Raw genomic sequence first — 19,459 nt, forward strand, 5'->3', positions numbered from 1 at the left:
ATCACTTCAACTTTTTAATAACAGAGCAATTTAACAACTTAAATGTATCAATTAAAGTAACACAATGGCAGCAACGCAATGAATTATATACATTTGAAATGAGTGTTAAGCTTTGGATAATGTGAAAAAACCACACTTTTAAGCAATTACAATATACCCATTTACGAATAAAAATTCCAGTAACTCAGATATGAACCCTACTCGCATAGAAACCTTAGAAGATACGATTATTCTGCTAAACCTGCATCTTCATCTGTAGTTACTTAATAATGTTTAAGATTTTATTGGCGAAAGTTCTATCCGAAGAAGACGTGTTCTATCCAATTTTAATAACGTTGTGATTGACATTCTGGGCTCCTCCCGCTGGAGCAGCGGCTTTAGGAGCGGGAGCAGGAGCCGGGGCAGGAGCTGGGGCAGGTTTTGCTGCTGGTGCAGCTGGTGGTGGCAGATCTGGCGGGGGAGGATCCTGGGCTCCGGCCAGGGCCACTGCCACGAGGAGCACCACAGCAATCTGTAGGATCTTCATATTGGCGGGCGATAGACGAATCTCGGGGCGACTGGATCGGAGCTTTATATAGCTCGACGGATTGGGTGGAGCCAATAGCTGGAACCAATGCCAATCAGAGGTCTCACAATGATCCCGCCTGTGCCGCAGATTCGGTTCATTGCGGGTCCGTGGCAAATGTAGTTTATACACATTAATTTGTGTAAGTGGAAACATTTTACATGACATTTAAGCTTGCCTTGGCTGCAGCCCGTTCCTGGTTGCTTGTGGTTGTCTGGTGGTTGCCACAACCCGAAAGATACACCGCACACATGAAAGATACACATTCGAGTGCAGTGGGGGAACCGGGCAGCGCTTTGCACTTTGTCTGCTGGGGCGGAATTTGCCGCGTTCAGTTCCCACTTTGAGCTTATTTTTTGGACCGCCCCTTGCCGCCCTTTCCCGAGTGCCAGCAAACTTTCCATGAAACTGCAACGGCAATGGTGTAAGTGGTCTCGGGGGATGCGAATTGGTGAGGGGAGGGGAGCGGAGGGGAGGACTGAGAAACCGAGGAGCAACACTCCCTCAATGCGGTCGTGTAGTCAACTTCAACTTCAACTTCACTTAAAATCCTTTTTGCCATTACGTTTCGATGCATATGAGGTTTTGTTTTGGAAGGCAAGTGCGCCAGCTCCCCCTTCGAACCGCCCTGAGCTTATTTATAATTTAAATTTGGCAAAAACTTTTGCCAGGTTGCATTCCCAACCATCCAAGTGGGTGAACTTTACATTTATGTAAATGACACAAACACACACACACACACACACACACACACACACACACACACACACCACACACTCGGTTCGATGTCATTCACAAGTTTCGCCTGTGCGAAAGATCGAGCTCTGCAGCCCGAGCCCGAGCCGGAGCAGTCATTATGGCCTATGATTATGGCTATTAGAGTGCAGCCCGGGCTCAGCTGCTGTGGCGGTCTGTGTGTGCGGTCCGTCGGTCACCTGCTGCTGGATCAGCCGGCGAAGAGGACTGCGAAATCGACAGAGCTCAACTGGGAAACACATTAATACACGAGTTTATCTGCGAGGCGGCAGCAGTTCTAAGCACCCGAAAATAAACACGCTTTTAACAGCTTTATCAAAGCTGAAAAAGCCTGCTATACAGGCAACGGCGGCCAAAGACAGTTGGCAAACTCCGACCAATAAAAATTAAAATATTTAAGCAAAGCGTAAAGATGCAAAGCTCCGCAGTAAAGAAAGATACATGACCCAGGGTGAACGCCAGGAGGTGTACACTTAGAAAAGATGGCACACTAGTTGATGACACTGGTTGGCTTACGAATTTATTTGATATTTTTTGCAGAGTTTCCGATTTTTATACGCAGTGTTTTGTAGGTTACTGTTCAATTGGTTATGGCCCAATCCATTCTATAAAGGCTTTAATTCAAATTATGTATGGTAAAAATACTCTTTTTGACTGTTTGTAGGCGATCGATCATCTTCTTTCTAAAGCTCTTATTAAAAATTAGAACAGCTTAGGTCTAAGCCACCTTTTCCTAACAATATATATTTTTTGGGGAGATCCCGAGTTTTATAAGCTCAGTTATAACACTTTTTGTAGGTTATTGTTCTATTGGTTACTCCATGTCAGAGGAAGCTATAACCAATCCATTCTTTAATTCAAATTATGTAAGGTAAAAAATACTCTGTTTGACTTTTTGTAGTGGGTTGAACATCTTCATTCTGTAGCTCCCATTAGAAATTAGAATAGCTGAGGTCTAAACGACCTATTCCTGATGATATGGATACTGGAAAGAGCTTCAATTTTTGTTGGCAAACGTAGATATGTCTAAGTCAAATTCCGTTTTTAGTATATAGTTTACGGTTACCTGATTTAACCACTAGGGTAGCAAAAGAGTCCAGCATTCTGGCTACTGTTTTAAAATACTAAAATAATTGCGTATAATAGATTTGTCTAAAATCATTCGTGTAAGACAAGATAAAATAATTGAAAAGGCCATCCATCCCTGCAATGCATAGATATCCTTACTTATTTCTTCCTGTGTGAGATCAGAGCAGAACTCCCAGTTCGGTGGCGGGTTCTATGGCAGATTAAAAATTCCACACAACCTGGGTGCCGGCAGCAGAGGGGCAGGGGGGCAGGGGGGGGGGTTGGGCGGAGTGAGGAGTCCGGACCGAAAGTATCATTGCAAAAGTTTCATTCGCTCCTCTGCAAGAGATTTGGGAGCTGCGGTAAAAATGCCTGCAAGGCAGAGTCAGGGACTGTGGACCGCGGCTGCCACGCTCGCCCCTTTATCCATGTGCTAAGTATTTTCTCAGTTAATTATGCAAAGATATACGCTTAAAATTTTGCAATATTACGTGCATATTTCAAATACCCAACGTGAAAATTCCCGCTTCCAGCGTAAAAACGGAGGGCCGTAAAAATGCCTCCAAGGAACAAAGGCAGCCGAAGGATGCCGGATTTGAAGGATACTCGCACACACACACTCACACACACACGCACAGTGACAGCTGTGCCAAGAAGAAGGCCAAAAGGTTATGCCTCGTACGTGGCAAAGGATGGAAGTGTTTCCTTTCTGGGATGTGGAACGAGGGGGTTGAAGGGGGGTTGTTTTGGGTGGCAGCTCCCCCGACACACGACTTTTTAATTGCTCGTTTGCCTTGCAATCATCGCTCGTCGTAACGGGTTTTTGTCGTTTATTGTTAACCGTTAACACAAACGTTACCACTTGCCCCAAGGAGCCTTTGTGTCTTCTTAAAGTGTCCCGATTTTAAGGGCACCTAAGACGAATTTTTCTTGAAGAGATTTCTTGAAAGCGTTTAAAAACTATATCTAAAAACGAAATTATTTATAGAAAAACAGCAAAGTACATACGTTTTGAAAAACATATTTTAAATATATTTTTTTAGTTAACTTTATTCAATTTAATTATTTTAAACCTTTCCAATGGTGATTTTGTTTTCATTTAGATTCGTAGGATTTGCAGGATTCTGCGCCATGGCTAGAGCCGAGGAGATGAGCAGGACCAAAGCGATTTGAAGGAGTTTCATCGTGATTGCGGATTGTTACCAACGCGCTTGGAGCAGCTCTTTAAATAGCCTCCCAACGGATCGCTAGGATCGAGCGGAAAGAATGGAGAGCTGAAACTAATGGTGGAAATACCGTGCAGTCTCCGATTTTCCCTCAAATAGGCCAAAAGTTAATCCGACACGAAAGGGGTGTGGGAGTGGGTGGTCGAGTGGGTGGCTCATCGGTTGCCTGCGAATGCGTGCTGTTGACTGTGATTTATGTGGGGCACGGCTCCGATTCGGGCTACCTCAGCGAGAACTTGTGCTGCTGTTGGCAACTCAAAACATATGCATAGATAAATTATACGCGCTAAGCGCCCACAAGACGTCCACCTCCTGAATTATCCCCCCGACCACAACAACAACCACAACAACAACAACAGCCTCAGCAAACAGCGCGAAGAGCAAACATTTTGATGTGACGAGACTAAATTGAGCATGTTGTGCCGTCTGGAGTGGGGATGTGGGGATGTGGGGGCGTGGCCAGGTGCCGCCCCTGCAACCCGCTCTGAACAATCCCGTGAAAGCTTTCAGATTTCCATTATTTCGTTTTTTTCGGTTTCCCCTTTCATGTCGCCCGTGCCCCGCTCGACCCCTGGCACAGCTCGGAAAATGTTTTGTATGGCACGTCAGTCAGTTGGAAAATAGATTTCTGTTTCAGTTATCATTTCGAATCCAGCCGGCTGATGCCAACCAAAGTTTCTCCCACTTGCGGGGGTTACTTTCCCCGGCGTTAACGTTCACTCTACTCGGTAACATTTTTTCTTTTTAGCCGCATTTAGATCAAAAACAAGAAAACAAGCTTATTTCGGCCAGCTGAGGTTTATTTACTTATTTACTATTCTAAATCGAATGAAAACAATAAAGCTAAGCTGATTTTCCGCCAAATTTTTTGATCCTTCCTATCGCAGCTATATAATATCGTTGTCCGATCTTAATCACTATAGACGGCATTACATGTACTGACGAAGGGCAAACGAAAAAGTTGCGTTTTAAGCAGAGCATCTAACTTCGAATTATTTGAGTATATGCTTAAAAACATTGAGGCTTAAATGAATGATTATTTGATCGATTCTATATCAGCTTTATGATGTTTTCCGATTTGAATAAAATTATTAGCGTAATTCTGAATCACTAAAGCATTTCTATATAAAAAAAATTAATAAAAAAAACAAAAAAATTATAGTTTTTTTTATCAAATTTAAAGCGTAATTCTAAAAAAAATAAATCATCAAAAAATATCGAAGAACTAACAAAAAAATTAAAAAACAGCTAAGTTATAAATTTGTATAATTTTTTCCGAAAAGGTCTTTCGATCCGGCTAGTTCCGGACATGGCTAGATCGACTCTTCTAATGATGCTGATTAAGAATATATAAACTGTATATTATCGGAAATGTCGGCTTCACTGCTATATCTTCATAGCTTCACTGAAAACTTCAAACTGAAATTAAAATATCTTCTGCAAGAGTATAAACTTTGCTGTTTTTAGTTGATTTGATAATACGTCGATACATTGTAATGGTTTATTATTTTAGAATTACGATTTTCATTTGTTCAAATCGGACAACGATGATAAAAAGCTGTCATAGAAACAATTAAATCATTTTGCAGAAAATCATCATAGATTTGCTGTTGTTAAACATGCTGGCATAAAAATTTAAATATTCTTGTTTTACAGAACACTACATTTTTGGCAGAACATACAAAATTACTGAAAGCAAATTTGTTGACGAAAAATTAATAAAAATTCGACTTAATAAATCCGCATTTTGAATCGGACGCTATTTAAACTTTTTGCCTGCACATCATTTTCTATCGCCTCGTGATGAATGGGCATTTTCCTATGGCAGCTATTTGATATTGTTGTCGGATTTTAATAAAATAAATCTGTAATACTAAATTAACAAGCCACTACATTGTATTAAATAAATATTGAATTTAAGATTTTTCCACATATTGTGATTAAACTATACACTATTAAAATTCAAAAAATGTTTCGATGGTTCCCATGGGAGCTAAATTAAAACCGTAATTCTGAAATATTAATCCCATTACTAGATTTTAAAGAAAATTAATAAAAAATTAAAATACGGCGAAGTAATATACTCGTTACTCGCAGAGTAAAGACAGAAGGGAGCTATTTCGACCCAATAAAGAACATGTATGAACGTCGAGATCTCGAAAACTATAAACGCTAGAAAATTGGGATTTGACGTGTAGGTTCTGAAAAGTATGTCATGTCACCCTGAGAAATTTTAGTCCTTAGTTACTGTTCTGTCTTATTTAGATTTGAATTTAACTAAAAGGTGTGAATTCTAACTTCGTGTTCACTAGTTATAAAGTTTACTTTTACAGAAATGCAATGAATTAAATAGTTTAACCTTTAGTATCGAGTAACTTACACGTACAATTTTGCGTTAGTTAAACCATGGAAAGTTTGTTGGTGTGGAGATCGTTTCAAAATTCCATTTCCAGTTCACAGTTCGCTCGAAGAACTCGCCGGCAGGAATCGTTTAAGCCATTCCACAAGAATTAAACCGTTTTGCTCCAAATCTTTTGGCCAAACAAATCACAGCTGAGCACACAGGGATGTGGAATGGGATGTCGAGGGAACATGCATAACAGGAGCAGCATCGTTATATCGATGGCATTCACATGTTTAGCACACAAACGAAATGCCAGAGCAAAAATATGCATACAAATCTATCTGTGCGCATTGGATAGCCAAATTCGAGTCCAGTTCCAGGGGATTCCCGGAAGGCGGAGGGGTTTGGCACTTGAAGTGGAGTCCTGAACTCGGATCTGAATCTGATTCCGAATCTGTCGACTGCTCCACATTTTGTTGTGCATGGCAAACATTGCGATGGAGTGTGTGATGTGATGTGATGTGATGTGTGGTATATCGTGCATTGTCTATATGGGTCTCGAGCCACTCCTTCCGGTTCCCTGCTCCCCGCTCTCCAACACATGGCTGCTGTCCCAATCAATTGTCCAAATGTCCAAACTTCATTTGTTATGCGCATCACAAAAATTGAAGCAAATCATTTTGCCAATCGCATTTTGATTTCAAATGTCGCTTGCTGCTGATTGAGTGGCAAGCGGTGGGTGGTGGGTGGTGGTTGATGGTTAGTGGTGGTTGGGCGGCTTATGAGAGGGATGGGAGGCGAATGGGGCGAACGATGGGTCAGCCGACCCGCAGTTTATGCTAATTCCTGTGTATATTTGCCACCAGCGGCGCCTGAAATTATGCAATGTCTTTATTAATTTATCTCAAACCACACATTCCGACCAAAGAGATGGAAACGTGTCACGTGGAAAAACAAAGAATAATTTATGAATTATTAATTTGGTCGGACTAATCACTTAATTGTGTAGTTAAGTTAACTACACAATTATATATCAATTTCAATTTCATTAAAAGGGTCTAATATCCAATGTTTATACATAGATTTATCACACGCAAAATATATTAAGGCTTAATGTTTTATAATATCCAGAAAAAATATGTTCAACCATTAAAAGTTTTTAAAATTAAATGTTAAAATTTTTTTTACTTCTATCCGAGCTTCGGGGCATCATTATCGATCACAATTCCAATATCCCGCTTTTGGGGAACCAAACCTTTTCGCAACTAAGTTAGTTCTTTTAATTTAAAAATGTTTCTTTCTAGTTTACTCCTACCAAAATATTTATTATTTTAAAAATTGTTTCAATATATAGTCATTGTGAGGGTGGTTTTCAAAAAATTATTTTAGCAATTTTGTTAATAGTACATATTTACTTTAGTCTTTTAAACTTAATTTTCAAAAAAAAACGTTTCAAACTACTTTTTACTAATCCAGACACCCTAGTTGATAATTAATAACTTTCTTAAAATGAATGTTTAAAAAATAAGTATACCATATAAATTTATTAAAAAAGGAAAGAATGTCAACTAGTCGAACAGTCGCAACGAATAATGTTTAATTATTAATATATTTTTAAATACCAGCTGACCTTCATTAGGTTCCAGTACTAAGTACTTAGTACACAATAATTCTCTCTCGGCCAAATAATAATGGGGCATGGCTCGCTTTGAGCAAGGCTTATAAGATTTAACGGGGAGGTCTGAGCTGAATATATTTATTTGTACCAAGATAATTGACTTAATTGGTTTTTAACTTATTTGCATTAAATTTATCAATGATTTAGTTGTACCCAGACTAGATAATGGGCTAATTTGTAAGTGCTTTAAATGAATTTTTTCTTAGCTGGGAACTCAAACTGTAGGCGCACTTCAAACCGATTGGTCGAATACTGCTAGGAAACGGATTACATTTCGAGCTGCACAAGTGGATAAGGATTACCGAACCATGCTGACCTGGACCCTGTGGTGTGGATCCCTGTTCCTGCTGTGCCTCTACTTTCTGTGGAGCCGGCGCAGGTTTTACCTGCTCACGCGCAAGCTCCCGGGTCCACTTGGATATCCCATTCTGGGCATGGCCCACATGCTGATGAACAAAGAAGGTGTTGGAAGATTTATTGTATTATTCAGCTGAAATTTGTATAAGTTTTGGTCCTTGTGAGCAGATATCCTCAATGGGTTCGGACGCCTTCAGGACGAGTACGGTCCGATAATATTCTCGTGGCTCGGGCCTATTCCCTTCTTGCTTGTCAGTGATCCCCAGGTTGTGCAGGACATCTTCACATCGCCCCACTGCGTCAACAAGGGTATTATTTATAAGGCTGTGGACGATGGCGTGGGCACTGGACTGTTCAGCATGCATGGTGTGTCTTTGGAATTGGGAATACAACGTTACTTAGGTATTCTGTATTTTGTAGATCCCCGTTGGAGCCTCCACCGAAAGCTGTTGAATCCCGCCTTTGCTCACAAGGTTTTACTTAGCTTCCTGCCCATCTTCAATCGAGAAACAGCACTTCTGCTGGATGAACTGAAAACATTGCAGGACGATGGAGAGAAGAATCTTGTTCCAGTGCTGCAGAGCTTCACTCTGGGCATAGCAACCCGTGAGTAAAGAAATTAATTGATTGTGTTAAATAGAATATGATAATTCAAACGGGCATTTAGCCCTTCATTAGTCTAATAGAGTGTATCTGTAGGAACTATTAATACATAACTCTTTATTATTCTTAGTTTTGTTTAAACAACATTAAACAGGAATTTATATTTTAAAACGTACCGCTCCTATTTTAATTAAATCGATTTTATTTAAAGAAACTACCATGGGCAGTGACGTGAAGAGCCAGGAGAACTTAATGAGCAAATCCCTGCTGGACCAATACCAATGGTAAGTGCTGAGCTGGATTTGGACCGATTCTATCCATTAATAGTATTTTGGAAAACATGACAGACATGTGCTTTTCGCCATGGCTAAACAGTCGATTTGTTCGTCAGCTGCTTGGGAGGGAATCCCACTACTCTCAGGCCAAGACGGAAGTTCGCCAGTTTACCAAGAAGGTGACAATCAAATGCTTAATAAAATGACTAAAAAAACAGTAAGACTTCGGTCTACTTTCAGCTCATTGAAAAACATTTATCCGAAAACCAAAAAGAAACAATCGATAAGAATATATTTCTGAACCTGGCCGCGGATTGCCTGAGACGGGGAGTGTTCAGTTGGAAAAATGTCGCGGATGAGTCGAATAGCATTGTTTTTGGAGCTTTTGAGACCACTTCAAATGCCATATACTATGCATTGATGTTGCTAGCCATGTTTCCCAATTGTCAGGAAAGGGCATTCGAGGAGATAAAAATCCTGTTTCCCAACACCGGAGACTTTGAGGTGACCTATGCTGACACTCAGCAGATGGTGTACCTGGATATGATACTCAACGAATCAATGAGAGTTATACCCCCAGTTCCAGTTGTATCCCGACAAACGTCGCAGGACCTAAAACTATCCAACGGGGTAGTGATCCCTCGGGGGGTTCAGATCGCCATAGACATTTACCACATCCACCGGAGCAAGGAAATCTGGGGATCAGAAGCTGAAACCTTCAATCCAGATCATTTCTTACCCCACAATATACAAGACAAACACCCTTACGCCTTCATACCCTTCACGAAGGGAATCCGAAATTGCATAGGTAACAAAGCTATGGGTTTCTTTTGTATCATGTGATTGTTTAAATCATGTTTATTTTTTAATTTCAGGCTGGAGATATGCCTTGATATCGACTAAAGTTACACTGGCCAAATTATTGCGGAATTATAGGTTTAGGACGAGCTTTCCATTTGAAGATCTTTGTTTTGTTGAAGACATAGCTATAAAGCTTAAAACTGTGCCACTGTTGGAGCTCCAGAAGAGAATTTAAATATTTATTAAACAAAACGGGTAAAACGGTAAAAAAGTCAAGCCCGATCGGGGTCAAAAAGTACGTGTGCCATTCTGATACCACATTCAACTATGTACTATACCCGTATAGGCAAGTTTAAGTTATATTTTTGAAGGCAACTTAAAAAAAAAATAGAGTTACAGAGTTAACAAAACAAAAAAATAAATAAATAAATTGATTGTGGATGAGGCTAAACATTTCAGAACGATTTTTGATTTCTTGTAGGTGGTTTTTTAAGAATGACGTTAAATTTCTGTGAGCAAACTGTTGAAAAATGCGAGCGAACTTTTATTAACGAAAAGGTATGTGTTTACGATTTCGATCGGTTTTTTGTGAACGAACGTTTACAAATTGAAAGGAAAAACAGGCATCGGATTGTTCGTCAATCAAGAACATTTTTACTCGGTTCGTCTAGCCTCTCAGTTTTATAGCTATCTGCAAGAAACTTTGCCAAACAATTTTTTGCTGTTGCAGATAGTATATACGGGAGAACAAGTCAGATTGTACGAAAAATTCTATTTTTTTGTTTTTAAATAAAAACAATCGGAATGTAGGTGCTATAGAAACGATCAACAAATTTAGCTGAAAATTACCATAGTTTCAAAGTTTTTAAATGCTGATGTTTTAAGGAAGATTTCATTTTTGCAATAGCTGCTAGGGTATATAAATTTGGCTTGTCGAATTTTGCTTCCTTTCTTGTTTAATTTTAAAATACTTTATGACGATATCCAGAAAGATATGCATTGTTATATGTTTTCTGCATGTCTATTAGTTCTCGTACGAGAAGTTATAAGGGATGCACCATACTTTTGTCCTCCATTAGACTTCTAGATCTGCCTCTCCTTCAAATTAAGTTCAAACTTAATAGTTCGCGAATTCTCGAAAACTAAAGCAAAAACACTTATTTTTAAAGAAAAGGGGATTCGAAAGTACTCGTAAAGCAAAGTATCCATATGCGAAAAAATTACTTATTCTTTAAAGTTCTACTCAATTATTATAAAATAAATAAGAAATTAAGCTAACTTAAATTACAAATTAAATTACAAGCACATCGGTCCTGCACCTCTTTCTTCTCTTTTTACCAGAATTTTGGACTTTGAATTCAAAATTTCATGAAAATTAATTGGTTTAAATATGATAAAAAAAAACATGGAATGAATTTTTGTTAAAATGTTGGCATACATTAAATAAAATTTTTATTATTTCTAAAAAAAAAACGAATTTTTGGCCAAATCTCGACCCACTAGCCCAGTATACCAAGACTAAAGTGACATCAGATACTTTAGACTGCGCAGCCATAAGTCCCTAAATTCTGGATTTTAAAGTTACGAGATCTCAATGTTTATACGGACAGACAGACGGACATGGCTAGATCGGCTGGGACATTGATCCTATTCAAAAATATATATATACTTTATAGAGTCGGGCGCGATTTCATACTTTATAAATAGTAATCTACAAGAAACGGGTATAAAAACGTACATATGTACCTGATAGATCACAGCGTTTCAAGCTTTATAAATATATACATTACATTATATACATTACACTGGCACTCTTGTAAAATAATATATATAAAACCATTCTAACAACTCGATCGGCCAAACTTCTAGTACATTGTATAGTATGCAATAAATCAAATTTCTACCTGGTGAAAAATAAAATACACAAAGTGAATTCAGATTCAATAATACATATAATCCCATCCAATTTTCAAAGCTCACGGTGCCATCACTGCGGTCCGCAGAGGCCTGCGGAGGATTTATTTTCGTCAGGCCCTTTCATTTTGGTCCCGGCTATTTATGCAGTGTTTAACTTGGCCCGCGGCTCCTGCTCCGTCAGCTTCCATTTCCGCTTTGCCGCCCATGCCGCACATGCCGCCCTTCACTTTTAATGGGCGACACATTGCCGCGAGGGCGTGGCAGCTTCACGCCCCAGTCGCGTAACTCATTTTCGCTCGCCAGACGAGCAAGCAATGTGCAGGAAAATGAGGGAAAAGGGAAAGAAAGTTTCTTTTGCCGCCACTTGGCACATTCTTAATTTCTTGCGTATTTTGTCAAGACAAATTGAATTTTTATGAGCGTCGCCAGCGCGTCTTTTTTTCGAAAAGCAAAAGAAATCGCAAAAGTCGCCGGCGACGGCAGCAGAAACTTTAAACTTTTCTCATCTTGTGAAATTCGTTTTATCGCAAGTAATTACTTTGTAAATATCCAGAGGGTCGGGAGCAGTTGCAGGCGGCACCTGCCGCCTCGTCTCCTGGCCGTTTAAAGGGTAAAGGGATATTGGTTGAAACCGTAAGGTTTTCCAGATCTATACGAAATCAAAACACATTTGAGTGGGCTTTCGCGCTGTTCACCGCATGTTTAATGCAACTTGCCATTGGGTCCGTCAAACCGCGGCAATGATTTGCACATAGAAAACATAATCGAGGGTCTTAGTGGGTAAACGTCGAAAGCAGAAGCGTTGGCCCGTGGGCGCCGCAACTGGGCATCCTGCATCCAGCCTAGTCGAACAGGCCGAAGCCCATATCATCGTCCTCCTCCTCGGACTCGGACTCGACCTTCTTGGCCTCCTCCTTCTTGTCGGCAGCTCCGCCAGCGGCGGGGGCAGCCGAGGCCGAGGCGGCGGCGGCAAACTTGCTGGGGTCCTTGATGTACTCCTTGATGGTGGTGGCCTCCTTGAACTCCACCTCGGTGGTGGCGGCAATGGCCAGCAGGTTCTTGAAACCGTTGGCAATGCTGTGCGGGGCCGAGGCGATGGTCGGGTAGCCCACGGACAAACAGACGGCGGCCAGGTTGGCCACACCCTGCTGGAACTTGGCGCGCAGATCCTCGGGCTTGATGTCCAGGATCTCGGGCGAGAAGATGGAGCCGGAGTCGTACACCTGGCTGACAATCAGGCCGTACGAGAAGGGCGAGATGTTCAGCATGTTGAGCAGCGTGGCCTCGGAGGCGCCGACCTTGTCGCCGGGCTTCAGGATGGGCACGTCGTTGATGATTTCAATTGTTCCCTTGGAGATCTTGGTCGGGATGGACAGGGCCTGGAAGAAGCTGGTCTTCTCGGGTCCCAAGCCAGTGTTCTGGGCCGGGATGATGACATGCAGCGGGGCAATTGCGCCGGGACGGGCGGGGGCGCGCACCTTGGACTCCAGCAGCTTGTCGCGCACCTCGGCGAGATCGCCCTTGGTGAACACGAAGCCCACGTTGCCCTTGATGTGGGGCAGTAGCTTCTCCAGCTGCGGGTTGTTCTCCAGATGGCCGCGGATGGCCTTGCGCATCATGGTGTTCTTGCCCATCAGCACGACGGCCAGTCCACGCAGGCTGGTACGGATGTTCTGCATCTGCTTGGAGCCCACGTTGTCGGCGCCCACGATGAAGCACTTGGGGAACTCGTCGAACAGTTCCTGGAGAACGGATTAACTAGGATTAGTGGCGTGACCTTGGGCAGGGGCGGGGGCGTTGGCTGGGGCGTTACTTACCACAACCTTGATGAAGTACTGAGCCTTCCATGCTGCCTTGTTCTCCCTAACCATTTTGATAGTGTATTAGGGACTCGTCGGTTGAATTTAAGAACTGCAAAAACACCATTTCGATTAGCGGACTCATGCGGGCACCATAGTGCCGTAGTTTCCAGCCCGAATATATTTCGGATGCAGCATTATTTCGGATTTTAAATAGCACTTACCAAAGCACAGACTTTTCGGTTTTCGCTCGCAGAACGGAAAGAGGGTAAGTTGGTGGCGGAAACTCTGAACTCTCAGCGTGCTGTTGCACACAGTGTGCTGTTAGGCGCGCTCGGAAACTGTGCTGCTGCGCGCACTGCTAATGTTAACATAATAAGGGTATTCCCTAAGCGACTGAAACTTTGAATCTCTGAAAATCCAACAGAAACTGTTTGGCTAAATTGTCCCAATTAAGTTGTCAAACAGTTCTTTTATCAAACAGCTTTTATTATTGTTTTTTTGAACAAGCAGTGGACTGTCTTAACTTCTTTATTTTTATATATTACTTGTTGGAATCAGCAAATTCACAGATTCATTCGTTTAGGGAATACGCAATCTAAATTTAAGATTCCAGTTCACTATGTTTCTTTGATTTGAAAGTACAATTTTGAGTATTTGTATTATTTATAAGCAAATTTTAATCAAAGATAAATTATACGGGACAGTTCCAGTTTTCACTTGGAAGTGAATTTGATAACATTTTCGGATTAACATAGGAAAATCCTTCTTTTGGTTCCCTTCGTTCCGAAACAAAATCAGCTGACTGGCAGCTGTTTCCTATTGACAAAGGCGTTTGACTTGTCAAAGTTTTGCTGCCTCAGGGCTTATTAAATGTTGGTCCGCTGGTGTCCCCCAGCTAATGACATTAATAGTATACTAGTTTAACGTATAAAATCGAAGGAACTGGCATTGGCGGGCACAAATAAAAATTTTCTATGTTTTGTATGCCACTTTTTAGCCAGTGCTAAAAGCTTCTGGGGTTCAGTGCTGTGAACTGATCACAAGTAGTGTTGAGAACCAGAGTTGCCAACGGCACAAGAGCAACATTAAATTAAGCGGTAATCAAAAAAAATCTTTTAACTTTAACTTTGATTAACTTATTTAAAAGAACTCAAAAAAGCATGCTAAAAATAAACTAGATAAGGGGCGGCGGAATTGCTAAAATGTCGAAGTTTAGATTCAAACAGATTCTGATGTGCAACCGCAAAATAATTTTTTAAAAGTCAACCTTGTTATTATTAACTAATTTTATAATGCAGTATTGTTCATAAAACATCAAAGAGTAAGGTAGAAATATACTTTACACGCATACCTATCGCAAAGCGTTTTAAAATAATTATTTTCTGTGCTGGCGGATCTGAATCCGGCATCCGAATGTCTGTCGGGAATTTTCCGTGACATTTTTTCGAAAGTTAACAGATTTTTTCGATTCCGTGAGGATTTTTCGGAAGTGAAAACTGAAACAGGTCTGGGAAGTTCGAATCCGTGTGAATTTTTCGAAAGTGAAAACTGGTACAGGCTGATTGGATTTTATAAAATTAAAGTTTGTAACGGCTATTCTGTTAATTAACAGTTCATCGCAAAGTCCGGCAGCTCTCCACCGCTCAGTTGGGGCGGGCAAAATTGTATCGATTAGTTGTGATGGGAATACTTGATGATAGTGATAATTTGTTGTATTGTTTTTAATCAGCGGATAGAATCTCCTAAATCATACATCCGTCTTGCTCTGTGTACCGAGGCACCAATAAGCTGGGCTGAGCCCTGTCAATCATAGATCTCAACCGAAAAAAGGAGCAACACATTTCACCACAATGGGCAAAGATTACTACAAGATTCTGGGCATCGAGAGAAATGCGACTAGCGAAGACGTCAAAAAGGGCTACCGTCGGATGGCGCTCCGATACCATCCGGACAAGAACGACCATCCGCAGGCCGAGGAGCAGTTCAAGGAGGTGGTGGCCGCCTTCGAGGTCCTGTCCGACAAGGAGAAGCGGGAGATCTACGACCAGTTCGGGGAGGATGGTCTGCGGTGCGATGACGAGCCGGCGACCTTCGCCCAGCCCACGTCCGACATGCTGCCGTTCATGTGTGCCGTCGGCGGAACGGTCTTATTTGCATTTGCTGCCTACAAGACCTTCCAGTTCTTCACCCGGAAGAAGGAGCCGGCCGCCAACAGCGATGGGTCGTCCTCGGACTAACTTCAGGACCTTTAAACTAAGTATCTGCGGACTAAGTGATAGAATTTTTAATGGAACATCGCTGTAATACTCTTAAGAATAATTTTTAGAGGTTTATTTGTAAACAGTTTAATATTGTTGATCCTGTTATTTTTTATATTGTTTGTGCAGTAAATCAAATGTGCAACAGCTGTGCATCAGTCCATCGATAGTAAGTTAATCGATAGCAAAAATGTTTTTGGGCATGAGATGTCAGATTATAGCCTATTTCCACAGATATATATCCACCATCCGGTGAAGGGATGGTCCACTTGGTTTTGCCGTTCGACAAATTTCCCAGTTAGTCCGCCCTTAAATTTAACGGAGTTTGACGGACCTATTTATGCGATAGTTAGCCGATGTTTGTTCAGTGCAACGCTCTTCATACGCAGACCATAACCGAAAAAACCGTAGGGATTTTTGATTCCGGTGATTCCGCTGAGCACATCCACCTTCCGATAACAGCTGATCTGATCTATGGCTCAACAAAAAATAAATAAGATGATTGAATTTGCTTATGTTTTGAAAAGCAGCAGCTGTTCAGATCAGCTGTTATTGGTCAAAAATCGCAACCGTTTCTAACGGATGGACTGTGTGAAAAGAGTGCATTAAAATCCTATTCACACAGACGGTTTTTCTGCAACAGCGTCCAGATTCCGCTTCAGCGGCTTTTTCTTCCATAAGCGCTACATGTGCTAGAAAGAGATGGCGAAAATGCTATACAACTCGTCGTTGCCTATATTAGGCTGTAATTCTGAGGGGATATGGATATGCCTTTTGGTCTAGTAAACAGTTTTAAGAACGACTTACAATTAGCGCGGAAAAGCACTCATGTATATTGGGATATTCGGCAGATATTAATTTATTGTCAAAATTTTGAAGTTGCGATCATCTGTTTTTTGCATCAGCGGGTGCCTGTGTGAATGGGCGCTTGAACCTTTTCGCTACAACTCTTTTAAGCGAATGTGTGCGTGGGACGGATGTGCTCCGTTTCCACAGATGCACTGTGTGAGAAGAGGGCATTATGCTAAAGTTTATTTTGCAAAATTCTTTTAATGGGTCAACTAGCCAAATAGCCAACTCCGAATACAAAATATCCAAATTGACAACTCTTTTCGGCCGGTCACAAAAACTGCATTAAAGTTCCGATGATATTAAGCGGAGCACCCGGAAAAAAATATTGCGCTTCACAGTGAATATTTAAAAAGTTAGAAGATATATATATTTTTGTAATCGACATTAGTTCTTGTTATCGATTGGTGGCACATACCGGCAATCATTTTAATTTGGGACTTCCCACTATTCTCAGAGCATACGGTACAAGAGATAAAATAATAATAATATGTCCTATAAATATTCCTATTAATTCTTACTTGAGAAATTCCTAAGTTCAGGTCCAGGATGAGTGACGCTTATGAAGATCACTACCACGTGTTGGGATTGCACCCGAACGCCACCGATCGTCTAATTAAAAACGCTTTTCACAAATTGTCCCTGCAATGGCATCCCGACAAAAACGGCAGTGGGTCTGATCAGTTCCTGAGGATCAATAAAGCGTATCGCATCCTGATGGACTCCAAAAAACGAGCCTCATATGATTATGTCTCTTTAAAGACAAAATCTCATGGAGTCGTCAACCCTGCCGAGGGGTTTATTGTCTCCGATGAACTAACTCGTCGTGATCCCCACCACTTTACCATAGATAAGTATCACTACGGACCAAATGACCCAAAGCGATTCTTTCCAATACCGAACCCCGGAGAACCTAACCCAGACGAATTCTACGAAAAGCTCAAGGTGGCTGTGTTCATAGGAGGTGTGCTGGTGGGCGCCTATGTGTCCTACAGACTATTCCAGAGATCCGCTCCCCCGATGCCAGTTCCGGTGGCAGTCATCCCACAGGCTGTCAGCCGGGAACTCAGTGAGGTGCACCCCGCGTCTTTGTGGACATTGATATCTTGGCTAGCCGCTTTAAGATCCAAAGCACTTTCAAGACTCGCCAAATTGACTCCTCCAGGGCAAAATATTCGACTCTCTTCTAAGACTCTCAATGCATCTTTATCTTCTGCTGCCGAGGTCGTTGCCAACACAGTCACCCAAGGACCCCGAGCCGCAGTTCTGTCAACGACTCCAAGTCACTCTTTGACTTCAGCTGCCAACGTTGTTGCAAAGTCAATAACACCAAAACCCAATATTGAATTGAATCATGCTGCTGAAGTAGTCGTTAATACCCTAACCAAAGGACCAAAAGCCGCAGTTCTGTCAACGACTCCAAGTTACTCTTTGACTTCAGCTGCCAACGTTGTTGCAAAGTCAATAACACCAAAACCCAACATTGAATTGAATTATGCCGCTGAAGTAGTCGCCAAAACACTAAACCAGGGATCCCAAGCCGGAATATCGTCTGCTTCGAAGACAGTTGTTGCCAAAACATTAAACCAGGGATCCCAAAAAGGATCCTATTCTGCTGCCGACGATGTAACTAAGAAAACTGTCACAGGGCTGCTGAAGTACTGGAAAATGATGACAGAATATCTAGGAAAGGGCTCTGCCTCCACAATTCCATTCACCGTTCGTCCGGCCTTAACAGCTTTCAAAAAAGCTACAGTTAAAGGTGTTACCAACAGTTGGAAATGGACTGAATCCAAAACAACTTCATATTTGGGTATTTCCCAAAGGTATATTAATAGAGCTAATTTGGACAAGACCACAAAAGCAGCGGTTACTGGTATGGAGCGTGTTTCAAAAACGGTTCTATATTCAGTCGCGAAAAGTACCATCAAAGTTAAAGAAACAGCAACATCAAAGGCTAGAAGTGTGTGGCCAGTAAACTTTTCTTCCGTGATGTCTTTTAGTAGGAAGGCTACCGAAGGAATTAAACAACAAACGACATCCTACCCCATCTCATCCAAGACACAAACAGCAGCGCCAGCTTGTGAGACCACCCAGACCTCACCAAGTTCATTCAGCAAAATGGTCATTCCTGGTGTATATATCAAAATCTTGATCCCATTGTTTGTTTCCACATGCGGCATAATATTACTGCTAAAAAAAAAAATAATTCCAGAAAAACCAAAACTGATTGCCAAACCGATAGCCCCAGAGTCCAGATATTATTCAGCTGCCAAAAATGTAATTGAGAAAACTTCCACAGGAGTGCTAACGGGCTGGAAATGGTCCACAGGATTTTATACGAAGTCCGTAAGTCCAGCCCTAACGACTTCTAACAGAGTTATGGTCGATGGAGTAAAAACTGGTTGGAAGTGGACTGCATCCAAAACTGGTTCATATCTGGTTTCCCCGATAAGGAATATGTCTAACGCAGTTTTGGACAAAATAGTAACGCCGAAGAAATAGAAAAAGGTCAATATCAAGCTCTGTGGACCTTAAGGAAATCACCAATATTTTTTTAAGGCGAATAAGGTATTTAAAATGCATCTAATAACATGCTGCCATGATTCCAAACGGCCTTTATTGTCAAACTAAAATGCGTTGCATTATTAAAACAAAAGTACAATATCGTTTAAATCAATTTTAAAATGCTGTATAATTAAAGCTGTAAAGCGTTTGAAATATATCATTGTCAAAAAAACATTGTGTGATGTAAAACTCCAAGACAGCAAAAAATTAAGGCAGAGGTATTGTAACTCAACCACGTTTGATTTCTGTGCCATAAACTGCATAGGCATTACATACATTTAAATAAAAATTTTATTTTCAATACAAATTCAAACTATAAACATGAGATTTTCATTATATTTGTAAGCCATTAATTTTATTTTTATAATTTGGGTATTCCCTAAACGACCTAA

At 41.2% G+C, this 19,459-nt stretch overlaps 5 protein-coding genes across 7 annotated transcripts; 3 read left to right on the top strand and 2 right to left on the bottom strand.

Annotated features, from left to right (window-relative positions):
* Window positions 1-267: 267 nt before the first annotated feature.
* Window positions 268-632, bottom strand: LOC128259668 (male-specific opa-containing protein). Its single transcript, XM_052992196.1, has one exon. It carries the CDS (start codon window positions 524-526, stop codon window positions 317-319), a length of 210 nt encoding a protein of 69 aa, XP_052848156.1. The 5' UTR covers window positions 527-632; the 3' UTR covers window positions 268-316.
* A 7,197-nt stretch (window positions 633-7,829) lies between these two features.
* Window positions 7,830-10,109, top strand: LOC128259660 (probable cytochrome P450 313a4). Of its 2 annotated transcripts, XM_052992184.1 has the most exons (7): window positions 7,830-8,099; window positions 8,163-8,360; window positions 8,415-8,600; window positions 8,809-8,881; window positions 8,925-9,051; window positions 9,113-9,680; window positions 9,748-10,106. In XM_052992184.1, exons 1-7 carry the CDS (start codon window positions 7,946-7,948, stop codon window positions 9,906-9,908), a joined length of 1,467 nt encoding a protein of 488 aa, XP_052848144.1. In that variant the 5' UTR covers window positions 7,830-7,945; the 3' UTR covers window positions 9,909-10,106. The 2 variants fall into 2 exon arrangements, with proteins under 2 accessions (XP_052848144.1, XP_052848145.1); XM_052992185.1 differs by lacking the exons at window positions 7,830-8,099; window positions 8,163-8,360 and having other exon boundaries at window positions 8,556-8,600; window positions 8,945-9,051; window positions 9,748-10,109.
* A 2,156-nt stretch (window positions 10,110-12,265) lies between these two features.
* Window positions 12,266-13,771, bottom strand: LOC128259662 (60S acidic ribosomal protein P0). The gene is made up of 3 exons (XM_052992188.1): window positions 13,614-13,771; window positions 13,408-13,501; window positions 12,266-13,332 (listed from the first exon to the last, which is right to left on the bottom strand). The coding sequence occupies exons 2-3, from the start codon at window positions 13,459-13,461 to the stop codon at window positions 12,433-12,435; spliced, it is 954 nt and encodes a 317-aa protein (XP_052848148.1). The 5' UTR covers window positions 13,462-13,501; window positions 13,614-13,771; the 3' UTR covers window positions 12,266-12,432.
* Window positions 13,772-15,039: 1,268 nt separating this feature from the next.
* On the top strand, window positions 15,040-15,828 carry LOC128259669 (dnaJ homolog subfamily B member 4). The gene has a single exon (XM_052992197.1). The coding sequence runs from the start codon at window positions 15,243-15,245 to the stop codon at window positions 15,627-15,629; it is 387 nt and encodes a 128-aa protein (XP_052848157.1). The 5' UTR covers window positions 15,040-15,242; the 3' UTR covers window positions 15,630-15,828.
* Window positions 15,829-16,748: 920 nt separating this feature from the next.
* On the top strand, window positions 16,749-19,329 carry LOC128259656 (uncharacterized). Of its 2 annotated transcripts, none has more exons than XM_052992180.1 (2): window positions 16,749-16,964; window positions 17,042-19,329. In XM_052992180.1, the coding sequence occupies exon 2, from the start codon at window positions 17,049-17,051 to the stop codon at window positions 19,002-19,004; it is 1,956 nt and encodes a 651-aa protein (XP_052848140.1). In that variant the 5' UTR covers window positions 16,749-16,964; window positions 17,042-17,048; the 3' UTR covers window positions 19,005-19,329. The 2 variants fall into 2 exon arrangements, with proteins under 2 accessions (XP_052848140.1, XP_052848141.1); XM_052992181.1 differs by having other exon boundaries at window positions 16,757-16,854.
* The last annotated feature ends 130 nt before the right edge of the window (window positions 19,330-19,459 follow it).

The sequence above is a fragment of the Drosophila gunungcola genome, assembly GCF_025200985.1.
Source record: "Drosophila gunungcola strain Sukarami chromosome 3L unlocalized genomic scaffold, Dgunungcola_SK_2 000009F, whole genome shotgun sequence".
Taxonomy (NCBI): Eukaryota; Metazoa; Arthropoda; class Insecta; order Diptera; family Drosophilidae; genus Drosophila; species Drosophila gunungcola.

What these genes read in the sequence shown, in the direction of transcription:
- LOC128259660 (XM_052992184.1), top strand. Translation starts at nt 7,946, where the DNA reads ATGCTGACCTGGACCCTGTGGTGTGGATCCCTGTTCCTGCTGTGCCTC. An exon ending in TTCGCCAGTTTACCAAGAAG is followed by an intron (nt 9,052 to 9,112) that starts GTGACAATCAAA and finishes GTCTACTTTCAG; the next exon opens with CTCATTGAAAAACATTTATC. An exon ending in GGGAATCCGAAATTGCATAG is followed by an intron (nt 9,681 to 9,747) that starts GTAACAAAGCTA and finishes TTTTAATTTCAG; the next exon opens with GCTGGAGATATGCCTTGATA.
- LOC128259668 (XM_052992196.1), bottom strand. Translation starts at nt 526, where the DNA reads ATGAAGATCCTACAGATTGCTGTGGTGCTCCTCGTGGCAGTGGCCCTG.
- LOC128259656 (XM_052992180.1), top strand. Translation starts at nt 17,049, where the DNA reads ATGAGTGACGCTTATGAAGATCACTACCACGTGTTGGGATTGCACCCG.
- LOC128259669 (XM_052992197.1), top strand. Translation starts at nt 15,243, where the DNA reads ATGGGCAAAGATTACTACAAGATTCTGGGCATCGAGAGAAATGCGACT.
- LOC128259662 (XM_052992188.1), bottom strand. Translation starts at nt 13,461, where the DNA reads ATGGTTAGGGAGAACAAGGCAGCATGGAAGGCTCAGTACTTCATCAAG. An exon ending in AGTACTTCATCAAGGTTGTG is followed by an intron (nt 13,333 to 13,407) that starts GTAAGTAACGCC and finishes TCCGTTCTCCAG; the next exon opens with GAACTGTTCGACGAGTTCCC.